The 27,341-nt window shown below is 45.5% G+C and overlaps 1 protein-coding gene across 1 annotated transcript in view; it reads right to left on the bottom strand.

Annotated features, from left to right (window-relative positions):
• Positions 1 to 11,645: 11,645 nt before the first annotated feature.
• COP1 (COP1, E3 ubiquitin ligase) overlaps positions 11,646 to 27,341 on the bottom strand; it is a 134,171-nt gene continuing 118,475 nt past the window's right edge. Inside the window, exons 21-22 of the mRNA XM_026854021.1 lie at positions 14,703 to 14,747; positions 11,646 to 12,773 (exon numbers count right to left, since the gene is read on the bottom strand). Of these exons, the coding sequence (XP_026709822.1) occupies positions 12,756 to 12,773; positions 14,703 to 14,747 (63 nt within the window). The 3' untranslated portion in view covers positions 11,646 to 12,755. The remainder of the gene's footprint in view (positions 12,774 to 14,702; positions 14,748 to 27,341) is intronic.

Below are 27,341 nucleotides of genomic sequence, written 5' to 3'. Positions count from 1 at the left end.
GTCGGGCCCCGAAGGAGCGAAGAGACTGGAAAAGATGAAGGGGGGATGGGGGGAAGGGGCCACGAAACAAAAAAGCATGCAAAAAAACCCCTGAGAGACAACTGAGTTTGGCCTCAGTCTCACCGGGCTCTGAATGCAAACCAGTGTGGCCACAAAAGTGGTCAGGGGCTGGAGCACCTCCCCTGTGAGAACAGGCTGATACAGTTGGGGGTGTTCAGCTGGACAAGAGAGGGCTCTGGGAAGACCTTAGATCAGCCCCCCAGTACCCCCCCAGGGGTACAAGAAAGGGTGGAGGGACTCTTGATTGGGGGTGTAGGGATGGGACGAGGAGTAGTGGCTTTAAACTGAGAGAGGGTAGATTCAGGTTAGATATAAGCAAGAAATGTTTTAGGATGAGTGTGGTAAAACACTGGCACAGTTTGCCCAGAATGGTGGTAGATGACCCCTGGAAGGGTTCAAGGCCAGGTTGGACGGGGCTTTGAGCAGCCTGGTTCAGTTGAAGATGTCCCTGCCCATGACAGGGGGTTAGAATGAGATGAACTTTAAGATCCATTCCAACCCACACCATTATGTGATTCTATAACTCCAGATAAAAAAGTTCGGATCTTCCCCACCCCCCCTCCTGCATAATTAGTAGTCACTGATCTGGGGGGTAATTTCTACCCTGCTGGGAGGTTGGGGATCAATTTGTACATCGGTGTCTGGACAGGGGGGTGCTGAGGACCCTCCTCATTCTGGGTCCCTCTTTAAGGGTTACACGCAGCTCCCTTCCCAAGCAGGATGGAGAAAGAGAGCCACGTTGCATTATACATTGTCTTCAACCAGCAATCAGACTGTGGGGAAGTGGAAGGATAAATGGTCAAGCTGGCAGTAGGTATCTTTACACCCATCCTTACTTGACTTCATTAAAAAGACCTGAGTTCAGCACTCCACACTGCTCCTGTACATCCAGAGACTGGCCTCACCAAGAACAGGGCAAACAAGCCCCCATCCCCAGTGGTCGCTGCCTCAATACAGCCAGGAGAAATTTTCTATTGAATGCTCTTCTTGTAGGTTGAAAGCCAGTGAAGTCATTTGTGAATTCCTGACAAATTCACCCAATTACCATCACTCAGCCAAAATAATGTGGGAAAGATGCCAAAGAGGCTGTACATTTTAACATATTTGGAGAGCTCTAATTCCTTTTAACAGCAGAACCTACCTAAATATTCAAAATAATAAGCATCTGAAAGCTTTTGCTCAATGGTGAGTAGCATTGTTGATGGTAGAAGATTTTTTTTTTTTTTCAGTTGAACTGAAATTTGAAAAGAACAATTGAATCTAATTCTGCAAACAACTTTAGACACGCTTTCCACAGGTGGCTCAAACATCTTCCTGGCCAACTGCTCCATCAGCTGACAGTCTCCCATCAAGTAAGTTAAATCAGACCTTCCCTAGTCACAGTAACAAGGTGGTCCTAAAAGTATCCATGATGCCAGAGATATGGTTTTATTTCCCAATTTCCCCCCATCGCTTTGGGTAAATTGCCTAATCTACCTTCTGCGTCCATAAAATGGAAGCTCACTGGGACATGTAAAGCCCACAAATACCGATGAGATGCTTCAGCTCTTGTAGATAAGTGCTCACTTAGATGTATAGAGAGTCATATACCTGCACCTACATGCACAGACATCCTACATGGAGTGAAACCCACAGCTCCAAGGGAGCAGACAGCAACTTTTGATGGCCTCAGACACCAGAACTAACTAAACCTGGTTGACCTACACCCAATGGGTGCCACCAGTGAGGTGGCAGGCAACTTTCCTTGCCTGAGTTGGAAATGAGGTTTTTCTGCAGGAAGAAAACTTCCTCTTTGGTTTTACAGGTGTGCCAGTAAGACAACAGCCATGTTTGTTAGACTGTGGCAATGGGAAAAACCCAGGAAGCCATATGCAAGCAATAGATTGAAGTAGCTGATATGTCCATCCTGGCTTTCTCCAAAAAAAATGGGAGGCAAAAGGACCTGGCTGGGTCCTGCCTCAGATGCTGAAATCACGGCAGCTGGAGAAGAGGAGGTCATGCTCTCCTTTGTCTTCCTGCCATGATGGCAAGCTTGCAAGCCAAAGTCAAAGGCAACATTCCTGAAAGTCACAGCATTTTGACCATGAACACAGATGAAGGAGAGGTTTCCCGCCCAGGTTCTTTGGGGCAGGGTGGCTGAATGTAAAACCACTGCGCTTTAATTCCTGTAGTAGTGAAGGTGCAAAGAAAAAACAGGGCCAAGCAGTACCCAAAGCTGTCACCTACCACCTGCCTAAGAGGAGCCTTAGTGAAACCCATGGTGAAGTTGAGGAGCAACACAAAATCCTTACTCTTAAACATACTTCAGAGCAAAATATGCCCCCAAAATGAGAAACTAACTTGTTTTGTAGCCAACACAAGATGTTTTCCAATGGACACCTCTGGAGGGGAGAGCATGGATGGTCTGAAGTGGTCCCAGGGAACCACTCTGGGGAAAACCAGAGACCTTCATTTTAGAGGAAAACTTCGGGGAGATCATTTCAAATCCTTTTTCTCCCTCTGTTTTGCTCGTGCTGCTTCCAGATGTTTGGGGCTCTGGGCCATAACCCCCCATGTAGCCCAGGTACCTTCACACTTCCTGACCTGGTCTTGCTAATGTCAGCAGGAACTGAGCTTCAGCTGGACAACCCAGGGGTGTCCATCCCTGCAATAACATGGTGTGTTAGGGAAAAGCACCCTCCAGTGAATGAGATCTTCTGGACTGGCCTGAAAACCCCAAGATCCCTTCCCTGTGTGGTCCCATCTGAGGAGATGCCCAGCAGTGAGCTGCCACTGTTTCCATCTTTCCCCTCCAGCCACACCTCTCGCAGCACAGTCCTCAAACCTTCATCGTCCACCCGCATCCCTGCACTTTGAGCATGCCTGCTATTTCCCCTGGATGTGTAGAGCAATGGGAACTCTGCCTTTGTGGAAGGTATTTGGGAAATGGCTTTTATTTCATCTCCCACCACTGATGACAACCCAGGGAGAAACTTTTATGCGGACCTACATGTACAAAGTGAAACAACCTCTTGGCAGCAGTGATCCTTACGTGCACACAGATGAATAAGCCAGGGCTCCCAGTTTGAATTACCAGAAAATTAAACATATGTCTCCATTCACCCAGGCAAGGAATTAGACGTTGATCTGTTCTGATTCCATCTATTTCAATTACAGCCCAGGGCAGGCACTGCCTTCCCAGCACAGAGGCCCAGCAAGGCTAAATAGCCCTGGAGAGGTCGCCAGGCTGCAGGGATTTTCCTGGGCGTGGGGCAGGCTGGGCACTGCAGCCCCAGTGAGCCCCACGGTGGGGATGCTCAGGGCCATGGGGGGCTGACAGCACCCCGAGCCGCTTCCCCAGGAATATGCAGCACACCCAGAGCTGCGTGTCCATGGATAATAAGAGGGAGTACACCATAAACCAGGAGTGATATTAGAAAGGTTTGACTGTAGTCGCAAAAGCAATAAACCCAAATCTTTAAAAGCATCTATTACCCTACAAGTAAAGCCCTCAAATTATCTGCTATCATGCAATGGCTGAATGAAGGTGAGCACTGGCAGGGGCATGGAGAATGGTGGTGGAGCCAAAAAACAGCCTTGCAAAATAGTTGCAAGCTTTATGACAAGGCAGCCCCTATGCTTTATTGTCCTGTAGCACCAAGACTTCAATCCTCCTCGTGATGGGCAGGGAAAGCCTGTCCCCAGCTTGCTGTAAAGAGCTCACTTAGTGGCAGGGTTTGTGGTTCCAAGGGAGAAATGCCTTGAGATGGTCCAGATGTGGGAAATGCAGGCAAGCCCAGGTGGGAGATGCGTTGTCAGCCACAACCTGTGTTGCCTCTGGGGGTGTCTCCATCTTTGACCTTGCTGGCAAGAAGCAAACAGCCTCACTGTGAAGCTGAGGGAAGTTTGTTTTTTTAATGACAAAACAGTTTGTCTAACATTTCATACACAAATAATAAATATTAATATGGCATGGCATCGCTGTGAAGTCTAACTACTGCAGCAGACAGGTCGAGCCGACATGGCTGTATATACAGGACAAGAGACCTTCTGGAAAACATCCAATAAACCCGTGCTTAGGGATCACCAGGAGCACACGAGAAATTAAATGGATTTTTTTTATTTCCATGTTTTAAGGAAGGACACAGCTTTGCTGCTGAGAGCATAGAGACATGTCACTCATTGTGAGAGGTGCTGAGGATGGTGCACCTCCTGGCTCTAAGCATTGGTCACATCTATTCTCTCCATCACCTGCCCCTCCTTGAGTATCCCTGGGAGACCCCCAGGAGAAGACAGTTGCCCATGGGGCAGTGTTGATGTTGGTTGCTGCTGCCAGGGGGTAGCAGCTGCAAAGCCGTGCCCCATGCAGGTTTCAGGGTGCAGCTGGCAGTGATTTCACTGCTCCTCTCCAGCATCAGCTGTGTCTCAGTGCATTCAGTAGCCCCTAAAATCAGTAAAGCACCTCAGATGGAGGTGTTGCCATGATGGAAGAAGCCATGCTCTTTATTTCACCCTGATCTACAGGTGGATGAGCTGCTTTGCTGCTAACCTGTGCTCAGACCCATGCCCAAATATTTCTCCATCCCATCTGAGATGGCTTGTGCCTGGGCCCACAGGCCATAGGGAGGGTAGAGGGAGAGATGCCATCCCACAAGGGCTCCTCCAAGGGTCCCTCTTGGAGCTCAGACCACAGCAGGAGGCTTTCTACCTGAGCTGTGCTGGCAGCACTATGGGGCAGTGCTATGGGGCAGCACTGTGGCCCAAGGGCAAGGGCTTTGCTACAGTGCTGTCACCCCGCAGCCTCAAAACACAATACAAACTTGGAAAGCAACAAGTGGCACCCATGGTCCTTGGGCTGGGGATACCAGCCTGACCAGCGAGCAGGGGATTGGGGCAGGCAGGGGACTGGGGCAGGCTAAGTGTGATGGGCAGGCAGGGTGTGATGAACAGGCAGGGACTGAGAGTCAGCACTGGGTTGAGCATCTCCTCTGCTGGCAAAACTCAACCCAGCCTCTTCTGTGTGCCAAGATTCTCTCCTGCAGAGCAAGTTGGAAATCTCCTCCTGTTCCCGGGGCCAACACAGGGGTGCCAAAAAGAGGGTTTATTTAAGCCCAGCCACTCTCATCTTGGCAAAGCACAATGGTTCCCAGCTTTGCAAATCACACTGGGGGCTCTGGGGCACTGCCTTCACTTTCTTTCTCCCCCTCCATGCCCCTGCTTGCAGCAGAAGGTGCAGCAGCCAGGCCCCCCCTTAGCTGCTCAGAAATGCCTGGGCCAGACAGGTCCCCTCCCCAGGCGGGTGGCACAGATTTGTTTTTTTCTCCCTCTCTCCACCCATCTGGGGTAAGTGATGCCAGTGGTAACACTTCATCATCCTTATTCTCGCTGCAATGAGCCCTTGCTTTCTCATCTGTCAGTGGCACCAGCCACGCAGAGAGCATCTCCATCGCCAGAATAAATAGTCCTTAAAAGTGGAGGCAAGAGGCAAACAGCCTCATGGGGCTTGCAACATCTGTGTGGCAGCAAAGCCCCCTAAAACCTCCATTCTAAAAGCCTTCCCCCAAGGCAGCAGCACTGACCTACCAGCCAGCATTGCTGAAAGCAATGGCTTTGCATGCCCAAAATGAGAGGCTTTGTAGGCTTGCAGACAGACAAATAACTGCGTAAAACAGCCATGGGGAAAACAGACACCCAGAGGACATTTGTCCAAGGACTGCGCCAAACACAGGGATTTTTAACTTTGAATTTATTGCAAACAAGCAAAACGTGCTCTTGAGGCGATCGTTCCTGTGGTGCAGACAAGCAGGGAGGGTATCCTTCTCCCCATGGAGAAGAGGCCCCAAACCACCCTCAAATTGTCTCCTTACTCCTGTGGGAGGCTGGCACTCCTGGGGTGCCCCGTGCCTGGGTCACACGGTGCTGGGGATGTCCCCTTGCTGGCTGCATGGTGCTGGGCTCCCTCTCCCTCCTCCTCCACCTCCCAGCCCCATGGGGCAGAGGAAGGTTCAAGGCTCCGGTGGGAAGTGCAGCATCCCTGAGCCACATTGGGCCTTACAGGTTACTGGCGTTTTCAAAAATGCAAAATGCCCTTTAGTGCTGCTATTACCATGCACAAGGCTTTTAGATGTCACAAGGGTGTATTAAAGTAATTAAAAAACACATTTAGACTTAAAATTGGGTATTAAAAGGAAACTCTGGCAGCTGCAGTGCTGTACAGCAGCCCCATGGCTTCCCCACAGAGAGGAAGGAAAGATCTTTAACTCCACATCTGTCTTGGGATAAGGCCATGCCATCCTGCCTTTGCCAGCAGGTTGGGCACATCCTGGAGCTTCCCATGCTCCCACAGCTTGCCCATGCAGAGCCACTTTTCTGCAGTAACGATCGCATACTTGGGGTTTTCACAGGAGCAAATTCATGCCCATTTTACAGCTGGGTAAAACCAAGCCTGGAGGTAGCAAGGGCAAGGTAGGAATTATGGAGATGGCCCCAAGTATTTGCCAACACACGGGGATTGGGACGAGACAGGGTGGCTCACCTGGTCCTGCCAAGCTGGGGGTGCCAGGGAGGGGAAATTGTTTTGAAAGGAATCAGCACACAGGTACCAGCATTCCATCACTTGACTGCACACAGGTTTTTAGTGAAAAAAAGATGATAAATAAAGATAAATGGAGGAGAGCAGAGCATGCCAGCAACCCTCCTCCATCATTCCTTTTCTTCCCTAAGCAGATCAAATTATGACCTGAAATCACTGAATACATATTTTATTATGTGGATAATTTAAAGGATGAGGGTGAAACAGAGAATTCATAAGGTATAGTCATGTTAGAAGACAAAGAGTTCCCATTAATCTCCTATGGGAAAAAAATGAACAGGAGAAAAGAGGGGGGACAGAGGTTGTAATTATGTTTCCCTCTCTTCCTCCTTCTTGTTTTGGGTGAGTTGGGACACACAGGGATGTCTTCTCCACTAACATCCACTTGCTCCTTAACACTTCACAAAATAGATGTGGCGCTCCCAGACCTTCCCCACCACCTGTCACCAGCAACGTAAACCCACCATATTGCATCAAAAAAAGCTTGGCAATTAGCTCTCCTCCTCGTCCTCCTCTGTGCAGAGCTGGAGAGCAGGGGAGGGGGTTAGGATGCAGCCACACCTTCCCCCCAGGCCTGGGCAGGGCTGTCCCATGTCTCTGCAGGACTCGCAGCCCCCAGCCTGCCACTCACCCTTGCCCGGGCTGTGCCAGGGGCAGTGCCATTGCGGTCTGCTAGGCTTTGGCCCACTTTGCCCTGGTTTGGGCGCCCGGCTGGCGCCAGCTTGAGCGTGATGCTCTGATGACTTTGAGGGGTCAGCCTCATTTCGCTTCCCATCAACCCCCCCTCTTGCCCCATTAAGTCACAGGTCACTGGGCACTCCGCAGATCAATACCAGCTTCAGGATGTTTTTTGGTCTCCCTACGACACAGGAGGAGCCACCAGCTCTTAATAATTGCTTTAATAACAATTTAAACCTCCATACTCTATAAAAAAAAATGTAAAATAACTCTATATAAAATAACTCTATAATTTTATGGGTAACTGAGCCCTGGCATTGGGCTGGGGGGTGAGGGCTTGTCCCTGGAGGCAGCACTCCCAGCATGTGCCTCTGACCTGGGACATCGGTGATGGGATAGGAACGACAGGCCTGGGCTGGTGGCTTCAGACCAGCTCCCGCTCAGGTCAAGGAGGATGAGCAGAGTGTGTTTCCCGTCTTAAACACCTGAACGGTTTTATGCAGATTTTGACAAGTCAGATTAAGCACTGTAATCAAGACAAACTTTTAAAATAAGGCCCCTGAGGACAAATCAGAGCTGCTGAGCATTTTCCCTACCCAACCCCACACATCTCATGGGTGGAAGGACAGGCAGTAGATGGGGTTACACCTGCAGCACAAGTTGCTCATCCTCTGGCAGTCACCATCCTCACCGCAGAGTCCAGAGAAGGGGACATGTGGGATGGTCCAGCACCTTCACAGCTTGGTCCATTAGAGTCCAACACCATGCCTGTGGCTCCCTACAGCACTGTGGCATTGGCCAGCCCCCTCTGGGAGGGAGGCTTATGATGCCGAGGGGGTTACGATGAGGTAACCTTTAAACGAACACATTTGATTTCTGAATGAAGAGCCCCTAGGGCTGCTCTCCTTCCCAGCAAGGCTTCTGGCACAGAGAGGGGCGATGGGGAGGCAGGCAGGGCCAGGAGAGTGCATTAGCACTCACTGGTCTGGGATTCATGTTGAGCTCGTGCTGCTGGCTTGGTTTCAGCTGTCACATGCTATTACTTATGCCTCCTAACAACGGCTTTTACTTTTTTTCTTTTTTTCTGAAATTCTCCAAATTATTTTACTTGGCTGCCTGGAAGGATTTTAAGTGATGAAGTGACAGCATGTTCCCCAGCCCTCAGAGGGATTTTGGAGAGGATGATGGGGTTCAAGATGCTCATGGAGCTCATGCCCCTCTGCTACTTGTGCAAGTCTCCAGGTGAAAGCCAGTCCTATTGCTTCTCACCACCACATTTTGGAGTCAAACAAGAGCATCGATGTTTATCTCATCTCCCTCAACAGACCAGGGAAACAGCAGCACCTTTAAGAGAAGGTGAAGCTGGGAGAGGAAAAAATTAACCTGCCTCTCTGCTTTTGCCGCTGCATGGATCAAAGGCTTTGGGCAAGCAGCTACCACAGGTAAGATTGTTCTTTCTCCCCACTCCCCCACGGGCTATTTTCCACCATGGCCCATACCAGGCCATGTTGCACACACTTGCTACTCCAGCCCGATTAAAAGAGGCTGTGATGGGTGTGCAGAGCCCTCCTCCACCTGAAAGGGTGTTCCTGGAAGAACTGGAGCCACCTTCTCCCCACACACTGCAGACTGGCCAAGGAAAGTCCATACTTAGTTTTATTTCTCATCATTTATTTCTGAGATGTCAAAAAGCTCCCTTTTTCCCCTCCCAAGAATTCTTCCTGCTGCTTGATGTTAGAGGACAAATTCTTGTCCTGCCTCTGCTGAGTAATGATGGCCAGCCATCAGCCAGAGCCAGGTTTAAGGTGTGAAAGTTAAGCTAGAAAGATTTAAAACATTTTTCTGGCAAGATCTGCTCAACTCAAATGGCTGGTTAACAAGTGGAGCAGAGGAAGAAGTCTTTAACCCAACCAACCACTTACAATCATTTATGAAGACATTAAAAACTTAGAACACCATCTTCTAGTTGAACAGAGTCAAGGTTGAGAAGACCCTCACTTCAAGGATCCTTTCACAGCTCACTCTGAAAGCAAAACTAAAGCAAACTATGTGGTGATGATTACCAAAAGGCTGTGGGGACTAGAGTTACAGAGAAAGGGAAACCCATCCTGGAGAGCAAGCAAGAAGATCTTGCAAGGTTGGCCTCAAGAAAAAGAGTCTTTGTGGGCAGTGGCAGGGACTGGCAGGAGGTAAGATGCAATTACCTCTGCTGGAAGCCAGCCAGGATGCCAGGGTTAACACCGCTGCCTGCACGTGTGGACGCTGCCAACACACAAGATGATTTCTTCAAGGCAAACACTGCAGTGAATGCTCTGCTTCACCCCTGGACTGCTGCAGATTCTTGCTGGGTATTTCTGACCTCCAAAAAGCAGTGAGAAAGGAAAGAGAACTTCAGAGCAAGGAAGGAGTTAGATTTGCCTTTCCAATTATCCCCTGCTGTCGTTATGACCTTCCATAGTTAAACAAAATTACCCTAAACAAACAAGACTCCAGTGCTCAGGTTGAACGCTGGCATTAGCAGCCATCTGCACTCACCGTGAAGAGCTCTGACATATTGATATTAATTTAAATTTCCCCTTGACCATCATTTTCAATTCCCTCCAGCACTGAACAACTTCTTAGCATTAAGGCATGTTCCTCCTACTCTTCTATTAAATGCTTTAAAATTAATTAAAGAGGCTGGCTGGCCAGACAGAGTTTTAAATTCCCTTTCTCAAAGAAAAAACTGACTCACCCAACACCTCTCACAGGGACACAAGTGCTGGAGGCAAAACCATTCTGGAGCAGAAGCCAAGGGCTTTGTAACCCTGCTCTTTTGAAAAAAGAGAATGAGAATAAAGTGCCCACCATATGCAATTAATTTTTGCAAGGAGAGTGGTTAAGCACTGGAACAGGCTTCCCAGAGGGACTCAGGAATCTCCAATCCTTCCTCAGTTGAGTTGTGAACATCTCCAAGCTCTGGAGCAACCTCATCTGACTTTGAGGCAAGCCTTGCTCTGGGTAGGGGGTTGGATCGGCAACCTCCAGAGGTCCTTCCCAAACTCAATCACTCCTTGACTCTAAAAAGGCTGAAAATCCAATAGGGACCATTTGTTGAGGCAGCAACTAGAATACTGACCAAATGCTGTTTTAAAAAAAAGAAAAGATTATAGTAAGTAATTATACATGACTTCATATGTCAATTGCGAAGAGTTACCTGAAGGAAAGAAAATGAAGGGGATTAAAATAAGGAGCATACTACTTGTGACAAAGAGACAAAGACAAAAAATGCCATTACCCGGTGTTTATGAGCTGCTGTGTTTCTAATTAGGTCCAGACACCAAATTTGCATTTTATCTTGATTGAAACAGAATGAAAACCGAAAAAGTAAAGGTGGCCGATGTTAAACTGTTTTGCCTGTTTAATTCAAGGAGTAACCTTCCAGCATTCAAACTAGCTGGTTTTTTTCTTCTGTTTTTAAGATCTCAGCTTTGTCAGAGTGATTTCAATTTAAAACACAGGATCTTCAAGTGGAGGGAGAGAAGGAATGAGGTCACCTGTCAAGCAGCTGCTGCGTGCCATGGAGCCAGGTACAACAGCAGCCATGGCAGCTTGCAAAATAAATTAGTAGGCAATGATAAACAAGCCAGAGGCTGGGCAAAACCCACACCTGAAACCAGGGGAAGCAACAAGAGCGATGGCCATCGCTCCTCATGCTGGCCCTGCCTTCAGAGGTGGCTCGCTGGAAAGGATGCTTCACTCAGCACCAAATTCTCTTCAAATGCAGCAAAATGCAGATCTAGCTGGTGCTCAGTGGGACATGTCAAACAGCTGCCATTAGGCAGAAGGAACAAATTTTGTTTCCTTCTGCCACAGTGACTCAGGTGGCACATAGGATGGAGACCTGCAGGACCTCAGAGCAGGACACAAGCTAGCACACACTCTAGTCCTCCTGGGAAGATCAGAATCAGGCTTTTAACACAGGGAGGACAGGAGACACCTTTCATATGCCATTGGCTATGGGTTCTTGACGGGTGGCCCAAGACTGCAGCAGGGCCTTGCTTTGCTGACACAGAGTGAAGCCCCCGTGGCAATCCCAGCCTCAGAGGCACAAGGGAGACACATACTCCAACAAACTCAGATTCTGTTTGCAAACTGAAACGCTTCCCACAGGTATCACTGTATACTTTGCACCTTTGCCACCCACAGCTAGGAAAAGATGCTACACCCACCAATTCCACTTTTAAGCTTAAAGAGTTCTGGCAGCAATCCTGACAGCTCAGTGTGACTGCTACTTGTGAAGACTATCTGCACCTTCTTACTCCCCCCGCTATCCTGCCAACAAAACAACAACGACTCTTAGCATCATGGTTTATTCCCCCTCCATATGTACAATTAAGTATATGCATGACCATTAAAAATAAGGCTACTTATATCATGGCTCTGAAACACATTACAAACCAACTCCATCCCCTCTCTTATTCCAACATTTAAAATGCTTGACTTTTCATGATGTGCAAAGAGGGGCAACGCAACCAGACCACACAGGCAATTAAGTGGTGCAGGGCTTTGGTAACTGGATCTAGAAGCTTCCTCCTCTAGCTGAGATAGTCAAACTCAGCCAGGTCAGTGGGAGGGAGATCATTATCCCACAACGTCTTGGTGAGGTCAGTCCAGGTCCCAGGCAACTGCAGGTCACCTCATCTCAGCATGTTGCTGGTATCAAGCCGCAGAAAGGCCCAGGATCACATAGACGTGAGGACAACTTAATCCTCTCCTTTGGAGCTGGTTTGTCAGGCCAAGGCAGGGGTGTAAGGACAGGAGGAGGGTGAAGCTGCCCTTCTCTTCTTGAAGACCAGAGGACTTCAGTCTCCAGAGATGTCAAGCTGGGTGACACTTCCAACATTTAATGCATCTAAAAAAATATTAATAAATCAAAGGAACAACTGAACCATATCATTATGAGATTGCAAGTGAATTGCTTGCATGTCCAGGTAAGGCTTAGAGACTTTTTTTTTCCAATGGGGATGAAGACAGTCCAGATGAAAGTAACTGGAGATGTGCAACTGAGGACAGCCCTGTGTGATCCTGTAATCTCCCTTCCCAAGTAAATCTGTTCCCATATGCAACAAGAGAAAATCTTCCAGCTTCAGCTTGTGGCTCAATAAATTTTATTATTCCTTTTTGTTTTTATTTAAAAGAATTTGTTTTCCTATCATAAAAATTAGACAACCATACCACCAGCAGCAGCAAAGTCTGTGGAGTTAATGTTGATGGCAGACAGTTCACTGGTGTTTCCAGTGTCTCAAAATGTCCTAAAAAGTCCATAAATGAAAAAAAACCCAGACATGATGCTTTTGGGAAGGAACATCAAGGTGGTTTCGGTTTCTTGTCCTGCTGAGGATCCCAGATGAATACTGTAGCATATCAGCAGGACCAAGTACCTCATGCCTCGAGACAAAACCCTTCATACCAGCTCCAGTACCTGATTAGTAGGGAAGATGAGACATTTAGAATAGGAATTTATGACATTCATTATCTCTCCTACATCAGCATATAGATTACTAGGACAGGACTGACCCTTCTGTCTCCACCTCTTACCCTTTATTCACCAGCATGCAATAGTATCACACAAATGGAATAAGCACTTGGCAAGGATCCTGATTTTGATATCTGCTTGAGCTAGGATAAATTACAGCATGAAGTAAAACCATCCACAGTTGCATCATTTCCACTCATCCCAATCAACCAGCTCTTGGAAAACTTACAATGGAGATGAGAGATTTTGTCCTCTCAGCCCTTCGTGTTCACATTTCCCTTGTCCATGCTAAGATGGTGCAGCAGTCTCTGAAGGCATGCTCTAGAGACTGCAGAAGTAAAGTGGCTGGAGGGCTGTCACAGCCTTTATTAAGCTGGTTTGGTTTAACCGCAGAAAGTTCTAGACCTTCGCATTTGCCTCCAGATTGGAGCGGGTTTGTGCAAACCCAGTCCTTTCCCAGACCATCCCACCTTCCCCCTGCCTGCTGCCAAAGGCAAATGGAAGTACCAGTGTTCTGACAGCCCTGGCTGTTTGCACGTTTCTCTGTCTACCTTCTCTCATTAACAAGCAGAGTGCATGAGCAAAACCTCTCATCAGTCTCCTGTTGCTGCTGGATTCACTTCAAGATATCAAAAGCATCTGTGCATTTTGTCCATTTTACTAAGAAGGAAGTGACCAAAGCAACAAGCAACCAATTCCAAAGCCTGCTAAATAAATTGCCTATGAATGAGAGGCTACAGCATCTCATGCTGCAACAGCAGGAGTAACCAGGCCACTCATGGTCTAAAAAGGAAAAAAGTAAATCTTGACACGCAGTCAAACACGGACCACTCAGGTCTCTCCCCATTCCTGCTTTTTTTGTGATTCTTCCAGGACCGTTCTGACCAACAACTCTAGTCTGGCTCCAGAGAGCTGCTATTGTCACAGGGATGCGAGGAGAAATCAGGATGAGGACCTTGGCTTCATGAGAGTACCAATCCAGTGTGTAACTTTACAAACAGCAAGTAAACCCTTTTATCAGCAGCTATAGAAAGCTGCCAGAGCCCTGGGCTACAAGCTTATGGCATAAACCACCAAGCCTCAAAAGCATGGTTGGAGATCAATGCTGCTGTGTATGATTTGGGATGGCATCAGACACGGGGTCCTCTGGAGGATCAGCACCAGCCTGGGTGCAGGTGCTGGTTTTGCTTGGCTGTCTGACAGACACGTGAAGAAGAACAAAGTCTTTTCCATATTACTTGACATTTCATGGATAGAAATACATTGAACAGATGCTCTGGAAGACTTCTAATTCAAGTGCTGAAAACCTGGCAAAATGCTGGTGTTTTGGTGCACGGGGAAGGCTTCTACTTTCAAAAACCCCTGTGCTGGCAGCTGCTGTCTGTTACAGCCAGTCTGGGCATCAGGAATAAGCAAAGCAAGGGAACGTCCCTGCTCATTTCAAACATAGCTCCAGCCGGCTGCACATCAGGAGCTCGGCTTTCAGCTGTGCTGCACCCCGTGTCGGCGGCAGCAGCCAGAGGACGGGGGAGTTAATGCACAGCCTCCACTGCCTCAAGAACCAGGATGAGCCTGAGGAGATGCTTGTGTCAGGCGCTCCATGCTACCAAGACCCCAAGGAGCAACAGAGACATGTTGTGTGCTGGATGGCTGCTGGCAGCATTTCTACACCTTGCTTTAACTGGGTTTTGTTGCTGGTGCACTGTCTGCTTGCTCCGTCATGTGCCAGAGGAAAATACATCATTTAAATTACAAACTCCTACAGTTGGGATGACCTCCTCTAGTGGTTTCTCCTGGCTGTATGGCTTCTCTGACCTCACTCTTTACTAACAACAGATTCAAGTGTTTAAAGAGGAGATGCACAAAATAACTTACCTTAATTGTACCCTGACTGTTAGCAGCAATCAGCACGTTGGACTCCTGCAAAAAAAACAAGAGGTACTATCACAATCTACCATTGCTTTATTTTTCCTCCCTCTTTTTTTGGAAAGAGCAGCAGAGAAGCAGCAGTTGTTTTCATCTTATGCATTAAAAGTATATCTAATTTCAAAGAGACTTAACTCTTCCTATTTCCAAGACACTTTCGAGGCTGAAAGTCTTTATAAAAGTTTACTACCTTGAATTAGAAAGCAATAATCCTGAGTGCTTGTACAGAGCTTTAAATCTCCAAAGCAATTTACAAACATGAACTAATCCTCACAGTCTCCCTGTGAAGTGGGCAAATAATAATAATCATTTTCATCTTTTGGCAGCATATGGACAAAGATCTCCAGCGCCCTAACTAAACCAACTAATCACCATGACAAAACCTCTTTGACTCTGAGGCCAGGCAACCTCTCTCACAGCCAAGAGGTTTCAGAGAAGTAAAACAAAGAAGAGAGATTAGAGAACAATAGCAGATACACCCAGTTTGAAAGTGAATATAAACAGAGGGCTCCAACCCTGCTTTATGCAGAAAGGCAGCATTTACCTCCTGTCAAATGATGGAGTTGCCTTTAGAGATATTTTGGTTGCCTGAAAATTAAAGAGCTGCTGCATCAGTCAGGCAAACCCCAGGCAAAAACTGGGGGAAACAGCCCCTGCTCTTCAGACTGCATTCCTGAGGTGACCATCAAGTGCAGACGCACCCTCCCAAACCAAAATTGTGCAGAGGGAAATCCAAAGGAATGACATGGTGCCAATAAACCTAAAGTGTGTAAGCGCTGAGGTGTGGGCAACAGCTCTGGAGATGCTGAGGTTGAACCACCCAGACTGGTGTCCTGCATCCGTCCTTGTACCAGCAGTTGTAGTGTATGCTGCCAAACCGCCCACTGTGAACCGTTTTCCTCTAAAACCAGCTGATATCTTTTCTCAGACACATTTTTCAATTTCTCTCACTGCTGCTATCCATCTTCAGACAAACTTGCTGTAATTATCCCATCACTTAACACACATTTTTAATAAACTCAGTGACTAGAATACACTATGCTCCAAAGGGAGCAGAAAGGCAGCTCGACCCAGCCCCAACAGAGTTGCATGATGTCGCACCATGAGGTTCAGGACTTTGCATAGCCACCAGCTTTGAAGCAAAGGGAGAAAAGTCCTTTTCAACACAAAACCCCACTTATCAGGTAAGAGTAGCCTTGTGGTAGACCACCGGGCTAATTGTTATAGATAGATTTGTTCACCCCCAGTACAATCATTAGGGGATTAGTTAAGACTCCTGATATTATCTCACCAATGATCCTCCAAGTGAAAGCTCCTGAAAAGGAAGTATATCCTCAAAGGGAGCATGTACTCCAATTTCCATTAATTTGGTGGCTAAGAGGCTAATCCTGTGAACCGCTCAGCTTCTAGTAACAGCATTAAAATGAAAACCTAACAGGGGGAATGCAGATATAAATGTGATTTGGGGACCAAAACAGGGACAGAGATGCCCAATAGTATTTTGGAGGCAAGGGAGAGTAACCAGCAGCTATCTAGTGTGTAGTGTGAGGGACTTGAACTCCTGAGTACATATGATCCAGGATCTGAATAATTCCTGTTTGCACTGTGAGTGATTGGTAATTCATCCTGATGCTGCAGTCTGCTGGGGTACCACCGTAAATGAACTCTGGTTCAATGAATAGTTTTACCTGCTAAATAAAATGAAAATGCTAGAGGGTAATATACTCTCACTTCCTTGCTCTTCAGAAGCCATTGGGTTTTTTTTCAGCAGGGTCTGAGCTAATCACCACTCCATTGCTTTCATCCACAACCGTGAGACACAAACGGGAGCAGACAGCAGCAAAATTAGCACCAAATCTGTCATTGAACAAACAGCGACTTGCTTGTTAAGGCACACTAGCACTGCTTCCCTAAGAACATAGCGAAGTGACTTGTTTTGAATCCTCTAAAGAAACAATTCTCTTCCTTTCATGTTGCCTATAAAACAAACAATACCTTCAACACATTAAACACCTAAGTTGTGAAGTTGCTTAGGTCTGTAGGTTTGTAACTCTCAACAGCTGTGTGCATGTTGAACCAATCCTTTTGCCAGGACATGTCTGAATGGAGTCACTGTATCCTCAAAAGATAACCACCACGACCACTTAGCTGGCTGAATACTTATTTCCCCTACTGCACCAGTACAAGCATCTAGATATCTCAGGCATGAAAAACGGGGTATCATCATCCATTGTGGCTGCATGTTCATTTTCTACTTTACCATAATCACTTGGTGTTTCTACACAGGGCAAGAAGGTTGAAAGGCTGGCTTTCCTCATCCCTCCCAAATTTATTGTCTGCAGGAGCCAGAAACTGCCAAAGCAGAGGCAGGGAGTATGCTGAAGATCCACCCAGACTGAGTAATCCTGCTCTGAAGAAATCAGTTATTAAAATTACTCTTCTACGCATGCACCTCCTCCTACGGGTGGTTAGCAGCTTTAGCCCTTCTTAACAGGAGAGGCAGAAGGTGCCAGCTGCCTTTGCTAAAACAAGATTGAAGAAAAAAAAAAAAAAGGACAAACACAACAAAAACATGAGGCTTTACTGCCTGGCAAGCAACAGCATTCTGTTCTACGCAGCTGCTTATCTCAAGTATTACTGCACCCCAGTGGAAAGCCACCGACTGCGTTACCTGATGAAATGTGGCAACCTCTCCTCTACACATCAAGACAGATAAGGAGCGATTGGTGGAGACATAGTGTGGTGCACTCGCATCCCCTGCAGTGAGATAACGTGCCATCCCCACAAGCCCAGGACAGCCATAAAATCGACAGCAGATAGCTTAACAGTTTTGGTCCTGTTAAGTCAACAGAAAAGAGCAAGGCTCTGGGGATGTCAAAAGTATGCATCGTCTTGTCCCTTGGCATTGCATATGAATATAGAAAGATTAATTGACAAATGCAGGTGCATTTCAGGACTCATGTTAAGATTAATACAGGGTGCAGGTCCAGAACTGCTCTACGATGCTACAGGGCTGCAGTTTTGTGCTAAGACTTATGAACAACGTTCCACACATGCCAACTTTTTCCTCGACTGCAGCAACAGTATTATGGGAAGTCTGAAGGACAGTTCCTTGACATTGGGAAGGACTTTACCACAAATCTTTGTTATTGCCTACAGAGTGGATGCATATCCACATGGAGGTAGGCATTATGCAAAAATGAAACTAAATCTGTCCTGAAAGCAAAGACAGACCAGAGAGAAGCACCTCTGTCCTGAAGCTGACACATCTCCATCTCCTGGATGTGGTACTGGAAGAACACAACTGGTCGACCCACAGGAACTTAGGAGCATTTGCCCTTGGGATTTGAAGGGACTTTCATTGATTGCACCAAAAGAAGAAATTTCTGCAGCACATTCTTGATGGCAAGGAAAAACAAAATCAAATTTAGGACCTTCCTGAATAGATGAGATACCTGCTACATTCATCATTTGAAGGAATTATTCACCCAGTGACAGCTGGATTTTGAAGCACACTGATTTCCCTCCCTCCTAGATGAGCCCTGTATTTGAATGGCTCTGGGGAGCAATTTATACAGGGAAGGAAGGGAAGAGAAGGTAAGTCTAGTTGACTGCTGGTATTCATGCAAGAGCAGTCGGCATTAAGATAATTGGAAATGCTCCGGCTGTTTGACCAAGCTTGAGGAAACTCAGCTGAGCAACTGAAAAGTTGTCGGAGATGCTTCAGTGCAAAATGGAGTAAAAGACAGCTGAGGTTGTAGCTCTTCCACTCTTTCTTTGCATCTTTGTGCAAGAAAACATTGCGGGAGGGTGGAACTAAATGAACATCACCCCACATAGACAGCTGTTAAAACTACACACACATATCACCTTTGGGGCACACACTGCTATCCAAGCAGACTCAACTCTTCAGAGGAAGGGAAAGCTCCAGTCAGACCCTCTAGCTAAGCTGTAAACCCATCCTCCCAGGAACTGCAAGGCTCAGGTCTAGCCACACCTCTTCACTGAAAAAGAGACACTGTGGACACCCACCTTCAGCCACAGTGCTCCAGGAGTTAAGCATCGCCCTTGCCAGTGGGCTTGTGCAAAATTACAGCTTGGTATTTTATTGCCTTCCTTTCCTGACACAAAATAGAAAGCCTGTCCCAAAGGGGCTCAAAATAGCCAAGAGAAGCACAAATCACTCACATTTTTTTTCCCCCCCCTTAATATAATCCTTTATGAGACCATTCCTTGTCTGCTATCCCACATACATCAATCCTTAAAGTGAAATTCAGAAGCTCACACTGAAGGAAAGGCTGGAGCATGGTCTACACAAGAGGAACCTGGATGCTGACTTTGAAACATCTCAGGTGTCCCCACTGGGCGTGAAACTGTGAAATCAGAACATTTATATGTGAACATAATGTACACTTAAGTTTGTAAATGCAGTAGTTTTGTGAAAGCTAGTCTTGTCAGGAACAGTCAGATCCCTTGAAAGTTGGGAATTGCAGTGGGTAGCTAACAACCACGACTCTGACCGCATACACTAACACGTAAATGATGTAGCAACACTCCTGTGTCATTAGCCCAACAAAACTAACTTTTAAACAAACTTATCCAACGGTGTTTCCTGCAGGACCCATGCTGAGGAAGGATCAAAATTTGGCTACATGAGAAATGATACAACACAGACTTATTTTCTACTTTTCCACTCTCCCCTACCTTCTACAGATACCAGCAATAACACAACAAGCCGAAGAAATTGTTCCTTAGGATTATAAAGATGTCAATGTTGAAGCAAGATGTATCTCCAAGTTATGTGCGCACATGTTCACTCAGACTGGAAATCTTACTTGGGACTTTCACAATATTATAAATAATTACAGACCATGCAGTTTGTGCCTCTTTGGTATCCCCCTTCTGCACAAATAAAGCATATTCGCCTCAAACTTCCAGTGCAGTCATCACTGAGGTAAGCATGAATTTTCTGATTTTCAGCTAGGTTTGTTCTATGGATTCACAGTTAGGATTCTTACAGATCTTATTTTAAATTAACAACTTCTCACCTTCCCACCCAAGCAGACATTTTTGCTAACAAATGGCTGGTTTGTCAGCAATTCTCTTTCAAGCAGATGGACTCACTGCCAGCAAACCCTGCACACTTACTCAAAGGAACTAGAGCCTCATTAAGCACAGTTGATACAATAGGAAAATATACTGAGTGAGAAAGATTGCACTGAAGTGGCCATTGTCTTCTGTTATTTATAGGCAGAATAAAAGTATATAGTTGAACTAAATCTAGTGCTGTTCGTACAGAAAACTACTCAGTCCTTACTGAAGATGGCAACTATTACCCAGGTGCTGTTTTTTAAGACTGAGCTGCAAACCATCTGCAAGATGTATTTCACCACAACTTTTCCCTTCAACATCACACGCGAAGTCTTTTCATACATCAAAATATGTGAAAGTGGTTCCCCACAGACCACCACTGCTAGACTGCTCTTCATCTTGTAATTAGCAGATTCTAATGACTTTTCACTCCAATTCCCCTGAGACCTGGTTATTTTCTTGTTGTATGACTCAAGTCAGCTTTTGTTTTTCAAAGAAAATTCTAACCTAGAAAACAGAATGAACCTTCAGTGTACAAAAATCAAGAGATTTTTAAAAGCTAAACTACTAGATTAGATCTCTTCCCAGCAGGACAATGTGCTGCACACTAAATTTTTTTCTTTTTTTTCCATTGTTGTGATACACTCATTATCACAGTGCATGGTGGGATGGTTAAAGTGGTACACAACCCTCTATCTCCTGGTGTACCAGAGTTTACTCTATATGCCATCACACTCGCCTAACACTAATCCCTTTTGAACAATTTTAAGGGAATATTTATTATTGATACTGTGAACATCAGGCCTAAGCAGAAATTAATTACTTTTTTAAACTTAGCACTTCTTTAAAGAACAAGGTCTTACACACAAAAGATGTCATACCAAAATGTTTCAGGAGCAGTAACACCCAACTTTTTAGGTTTTAAACCTGGAACAGAACATGTATACCTAAAACATGTCTTTTAATCCTTAGAAACTCTACTTTTATCTCATTCTGAAGGTAATTCCTTTGTACACACAGAGATAAAGCCTCCTTAGGCTTATCTGCCTTCCCCCCCTCAAAAGTAACAACTCGATATATCTGAAAAGTGTTGTTTGTGCTTCCTTCTAGATCCAGTTGCAAATACACAATCTTTTTAGTTTTAAGTTTATAGATGCTACACAATTACACTCACACAGCATAATAAAGGTATTTTCTTAACACATAAGCCCACAGATTTACACATGATGGCATTCCTTTGGCTCACTTTCTGTAAAAAAACTTGCCTACAATCATATGCACATGCATATAGTTTATTCTCACATAGGAATTCATGGACACACCATAAAGGGGAGAAAAGCTTTCAAACAAATTAGTGTTTTCATCACCCTACATCACACAGAGCTTGCAGCTTCTGCACAAGATGAAGTCTTGTTAGGGAACGTGTGCAGGTAGAAATTAACATCTCCTTGAATCCCTCCCCTTGTTTTTCTGCGATTCCAGACTTTAACCTCTGTACCAGGGATGCTTTTATCAAGTTTTCTGACACTTCTACATCTGGTATTTTCTAACTGCAGCTCTCAATACACTAATATATCCCTCTTTTCTGCTCCCTGAAGAAGCAGTCTTCTCATTTTTGGATTTTACACTTAATGCATTTTTCTACTCCTATTCAGGCCAAACTCAGCACAAGATGATGATGTATAACTGGAAGCTTATTTGCTATCATATATATCCAGGTCTCTGTATTCACAGCACACGGGTGCCTAGAGGAAAGCAGTCCAAGGCTTGCTCCAATGACACACTCAAATAAGTAGTAAGCTATCTCTCAGCCAAGTGAGAAATCACTTTTTCTTAGCATGACCTTTCTTTTCAGCATGTAGCTCTCAAGAAAACAAGATCAACAAGGCAATTGAAGACCAGGCTAGAAGAAAATAGAAATACACACATGTACGGTGCTGCACACAGGCACCAATTCGCTTATTTCTACACTGTCTTCTGAATTCAAGATGGAAATGGAGGCCAACAAAACTAATGGGAAGAGGTCAAAGAAAGCTCTGCAAAAGGCAGGAGAGGCAGCCAGGAAAGCCCATCCCAGGAATCATTGATACATTGCAGGCAACTGCCTCTATAATTTAGTTGTTCTGGAACAAAACTGGTTTTGATGAGCACCTAATTTATTTAGAAATCAAGATGAGAATAACTCGCCAGACACTTATTGTTCTGCATCTACTGCAAAGCTCTAACAGCTGTTGCACACTCCCCATCAGGCAAGGTAGGGAGACATATGTTAAAACCAAATTATGTTAGCATTAACCCCCCCTCTCCCAAAGGGCAAGTTGTCTCCTCCTCTAAATGTGGGAATATCGAGCTCCACTGCTCTGTGACATGGGCTCTACAGCTACTTGTTCCTACGGTCATATATCCTGGGATTTCAGATGCTCCCCATAAACAACGTGCTCAAGGCCTTCAACAAAGCAGAAGCAGTGTATAAATATAGCTTGCACTAAGCCTACAAAAACCATATACATAAACATGCAACACATTAGCATCAATACTGCAAAACCACAGAAAATGGCTAGGCATTAGTTTAGTGAAAACAGCTTTTATCATTTATTCTCTTAATACTTAAAGCTCCCAAATATTTGTTTGGCAATTCTACATAACACGATGCCATACGTTGCTTGACAACTGCACAGTCCAAGACCTGCATTCCTACTGCCAATACATTTTCCTCCTTTCTCTTCTAATGTTTGTTGCCATCAGTCATTACATCATGCTGGAGGTGATGAATTTAATCTCTCCCTAACCAAGGTCATGCTGCCCTGCCCATCAGTGCTGTATGTGGCAAAATCAAGCCCCGGGGTGCTGTCGTTACTATCGCTATTGCTTATGCCTCCCTTCCAAACCCTCATCAGAAACAAAATGTGTGAGCTGAAGAAATGGCCACCAATCTGCATGAGAGTATTCAGAAATGTGACCTAAATCTGATAGTTCTTGATTTTGTGCAGACCAATGGCAAACCATCAGGGACCAGAGCTGTAAATAGAAATCAGTAGAATGTGAAAAGCCTTTTCAGTCCAAACTACCCCAAATCAGACAGACGAGCAGTCCACTCTATGATCACAGCCTATCATGAGTGCTACACAGCCCAGTCCTGAAGCACAGTGAGGACCACCACTCCCAGCTGCTGCACTGGGAAGGAATGGATGCTGGTGTAAAACTCCTGAGAGATGCTAAAAGACATTCTTTCCCACACCTCCCTGCTCCTCAGTCCTCTTCAATTTACAACACACTCCTTGCCGTACTGTGAAGGGCAAACTCCAATTTAAGCCCTGCTTCATGTTTAGCTGGTTCTCTTATGCCTCTTTCTTTCACATGCACGATGTGTTTCTCCCATCCCTCTTGCTTTCCCTATTCTTCTTCCTTCTTTTTGCCAAGTCAGAGCTTTCTCTTCCAGCTCAACTGTATTCAACACTCCTCCGTTGCTCAGTTCCCTCTTTCAAATATTCCTCTTCACACTTGAATCAGCAATTCCCTAGTTTGTGCAAGAACGCTTTCATCTTTCCCAGACCATCTGTCCCATATCCTTCAGGGCTTTTGTATTTGTGAGATCACTGTCCCTTGCGTGGCATTTCATCAAAACCCTAGTTTGAGCACTCCAATTCTTGAGTTTCAACTGCCTCTTCTATAGCACCATATACATCTTTTCATCTCCTCCCTCCCCTTGTGAATCCACCTTTGAAAATCCAGCTTACAGACAGTTTCCTTTACTTTCCAACCCCTTTGCCTCCAACATACTAGCACTAACATCAATGTGCACATCTTTCTTGGGTTCAGAAAGAAAACAGATGATGGTTAACCTTCCCTTCTGGTGACAGTATCCAATCAACCAACTGTATCTGCTCCCAGAAGCCACCTTCTCTTCTTTAGGTCTGTATTTCTAGCTCCCTGAACTTATTACTATACTAGGATAACATATGTGTTCTTCTGGTCCCTGTCTAGGCTGTCAACTACAGCTCATTCCCGCATCCATCTCTAACATCTGCCTAGATAAAAAACAGAGGAGAGAAGAATATAAGGAGGCAGAAGCCTTATGGTTAGAGACTGAAACATCATGTTGCTTTTGGGAACAAATCACTGCTGGGCCAGGAGCTTTCAACAGGAGAAGGTGATCCACGTCATCCACCTTGCAGATACACACATACCCCAGATATCCTTCCTTTCATGTTTTTTCCTGATACACAAGAGCTAATACTGCATGTCAACTGCTGTGCTGAACTGGAGCACACTCCTCCGAAGGCTGAAAAATGGTTTCTAAGTTGGGGCAAGAGGGATCACTGCTAGATCACATCTCCTATGCTCTATGAAGCTCAGCACACTGTTGATGCTGCCAGTGGCTTCTCTGGGCCAGCACCAGATTTTGGATCCTGTTAAATCAGTCCCCATTTAGAAATACCACAAAATAAGCCGTTAGCTGGTCCAGCTCCTGCTTCCATTCCTCTAGCAGTGCCATTAGTTTCAGTCTCTAAAAAGCTGAATGATACAGGCTTAAAATTGACTCAACCACCTTGATGTTAATATTTTGAATTATTAAGTCTTAGTTCTCTAATGCCAATAAATCATTTATATGTGCACATTTAATTAACAATCCAATCTGTAAAAACAACTTAGCATTCGCACAGCACATTTTATCAGAGGAACCAAAGACACATTACAACATTAATTAAGTGTAACAAATGCCCTGGTGAGGTAGCTAAGTTATCCTACTTTGACATGTGGGGAAACCGAGGCAACACACTCAGTGGATTTGCTCAAGGTTAATCCAGATGTTCACAATGAGGTGCTGAAGAGAAAAAGCAGAGAGAAATACCACTGAGATTTAACTCTCCTAATAAGCATTCCTTTTTTGAACTGCAGTATTTACTTATTTGCTGATGTGAAATCCCATTCCAGCTGCAATCCCCTCCCAAACAGACTAGGAGCACAAAACACTGTTATCAAGCATGCTAAAAATCAACCCTACACCACAACAGCCTGCCAGGTGAGGCTGAACGCATGGGATTCAACATGGTACCCAGCCAAGGGTTTTGAAGAACACTTCATGACCCCTCCCACCCCACAGTTCATACCTATGCATACATCCAAGCTCATGGGCAGGACACTTACCTAAGCAGTTACAGGTCCTAGACCTTTGTCCGTGTCTGGTATCTCCCAAGTGCTCTAAGAACTCATCCAACCCTTGGGGAGTTTCACACCAGGCTTCCAGGCCAGGAGCACAAGAGAAGAGCAATAAATTCCCGAATGACACTGACTCTGCTCACAACACATTGAACAGTTATGAATCTTGGAAAATTATCAGGTGTCCCAATATCCTCACTCTTTTACAAACCCACAGATTAACCAGTCTTTCAGGCCACCACACAGAGTGTGTCCTGTCATCTCCTCCCTTCCCGCACCCAGGAGATGACCCTCACAGTGGTCCCAGGCAATGGTGGCACCCACAAAACTGTGACAGCTCTGTCTGAGGACATGCTCATCTGTGCCCTCAGTTTATAGTTCTAGATCCAGTAGTTTTGTTTGCTGCCCCCATTTGGTACAGAAAAACACTGGTTCTGGGGCTGAGGCTATAGTTGACAGCCAAATTGATTTTCACAAATTATCAAGGATGTGTGTTTTGATAGTGCCTGGCAGCCATCTAGAATTCAGTCCCACAGCCCATATTGGTGCAAGTCCAGCCTTGTTTTTTCCAAAACCCATGAATTCTGCTCTGTATGCAAATTACAAGCTGTGGAACTGCTTAGGTTTCCGAATTATCATGTGATGAAACATTTCACACCCAGATGATGCCTACTGTCAGACCCTTTAACCCAAGTGTGTGCCTCTCAGCAAAGCTGGGTGGATTTTCAGAAATTCTCACTGAAACCAAAAGGACCTCATCTCCTCAAACATCTTTGGCAACTGGATGTCTATGATTAAGGCACCTGAGTATCGCTATGAAGTCTGCCTCATGATGGTAGGATGCAGAGCCTTCCTCCTCCAAGCAGAATTACATACAAAGTTGTGATTACTCTCATGTAAGCAACAAGTCACCATTTTCTCCATGGCTCTCAGTCTGAGACAGTGTGTGCAAAAGATTAAGTAACACAAAATTTAACTAATTAAAGCAAAAAAAGAGGAAGACTTGACTAATATTAAGGTATTAAAGCTACCACAGGCTTAAGACAGGGTGGATAAAGACTGGAGAAAGAGGTTTTGCAGCTGGTAACTGGTGGGAACATGTGCTGGCCAGTGCTAATAGGACAGGCTGGAAAGAAAAACCTTATTAGATGCCTCACGTGACACTATTCCCTCAGAGCAAAAGTGGAAGAACAATTAATGCATTACAAACACAGATGATGGCAATCAATACAGGAGAATGGGTTAATCATAGGAGATGTCACAAATGACGAAGGGAGCCAAGCTGAGTTGGACTGGATGGGTCAGCAAGAGGGAAACACTTTGGCAGGAACTCATGAAATGGCTGACAGACTGAGAAAACCTATTTATTTAAAACTGATAACGGATTCATTCTCTGCTACTGTTCATTTCATACAGTTTGGCTGTCAGCTCTTTGGGGCAGGAAGCTGTCACTTGCTGTCTGTTTGGACAACATCTAGTAAATTGGATCTCCTGCTGATTGCAGCTTGTTTGCACTGTCATAATGAAAATCACCTCCACTTCTAAGACTGGCCTAACACAGAGATGCAAAAGGGTCACGTTAAAGCAATCTGAATTCTGACATTTAATTTTTATGCTTTAACAATAATAACATCCCTTGAACATACCCATCCATTTGTAAGTGGGATCCCACCACCAAACCCAAAACCTGATACTACAGTATCCCAAAGCAACCAACTTAGAAAATTCTGGACATATGTTAAAATTCTGGCTGTTTTGTTAACGGGTCTTCGAATAACATTGCAGGGGTACTCAAGTGATGAATATCTGTGAAACACATTAACTACTCCAAATGTTTTGCTTATGCCAGCTAGAAAAGCAGCATGATGGTTTCACTGCAACTGCAAGCCTTCTAATGGTGTTATTGGATGGGCCAGAAGTCTGGCAGCCATGGAAATCAAAGCCTTCATTTCTCTTTAAGCCAGGAATAGAAAATTTAATAGCAACAAGAACAGTCATGGGTCTAAGTGTCAACACTGAGGATGTTGTCTGTGGGGGGAAAAATGACAGTATACATGAAATGCTGTACCTCCAGGTGGGGAATTACACATCTGTGTGTGTCGGGCAGAGGCATAGCAGGGGGAGGGGAAGTGGGGCACAGTGGAAAAAGCACAAACATCTCATTCCTGGAGGCTACTTCCACCCAAAGGGCCCCAAGCTGCTTGGGGGTAAGAACAGAAGAGTGAAGGGTACCCTGCCTGCAAGGTGGCCCAGCCTGTAGCTGCATAAGCCACTACAGGAAATATACACACACACACACATATATATATACACACATATATATATATATATATATAT

The sequence above is a fragment of the Athene cunicularia genome (genome assembly GCF_003259725.1).
Source record: "Athene cunicularia isolate RWA chromosome 8 unlocalized genomic scaffold, athCun1 chr8_part1, whole genome shotgun sequence".
Taxonomy (NCBI): Eukaryota; Metazoa; Chordata; class Aves; order Strigiformes; family Strigidae; genus Athene; species Athene cunicularia.
This window is presented reverse-complemented; position numbering and strand designations above follow the sequence as displayed.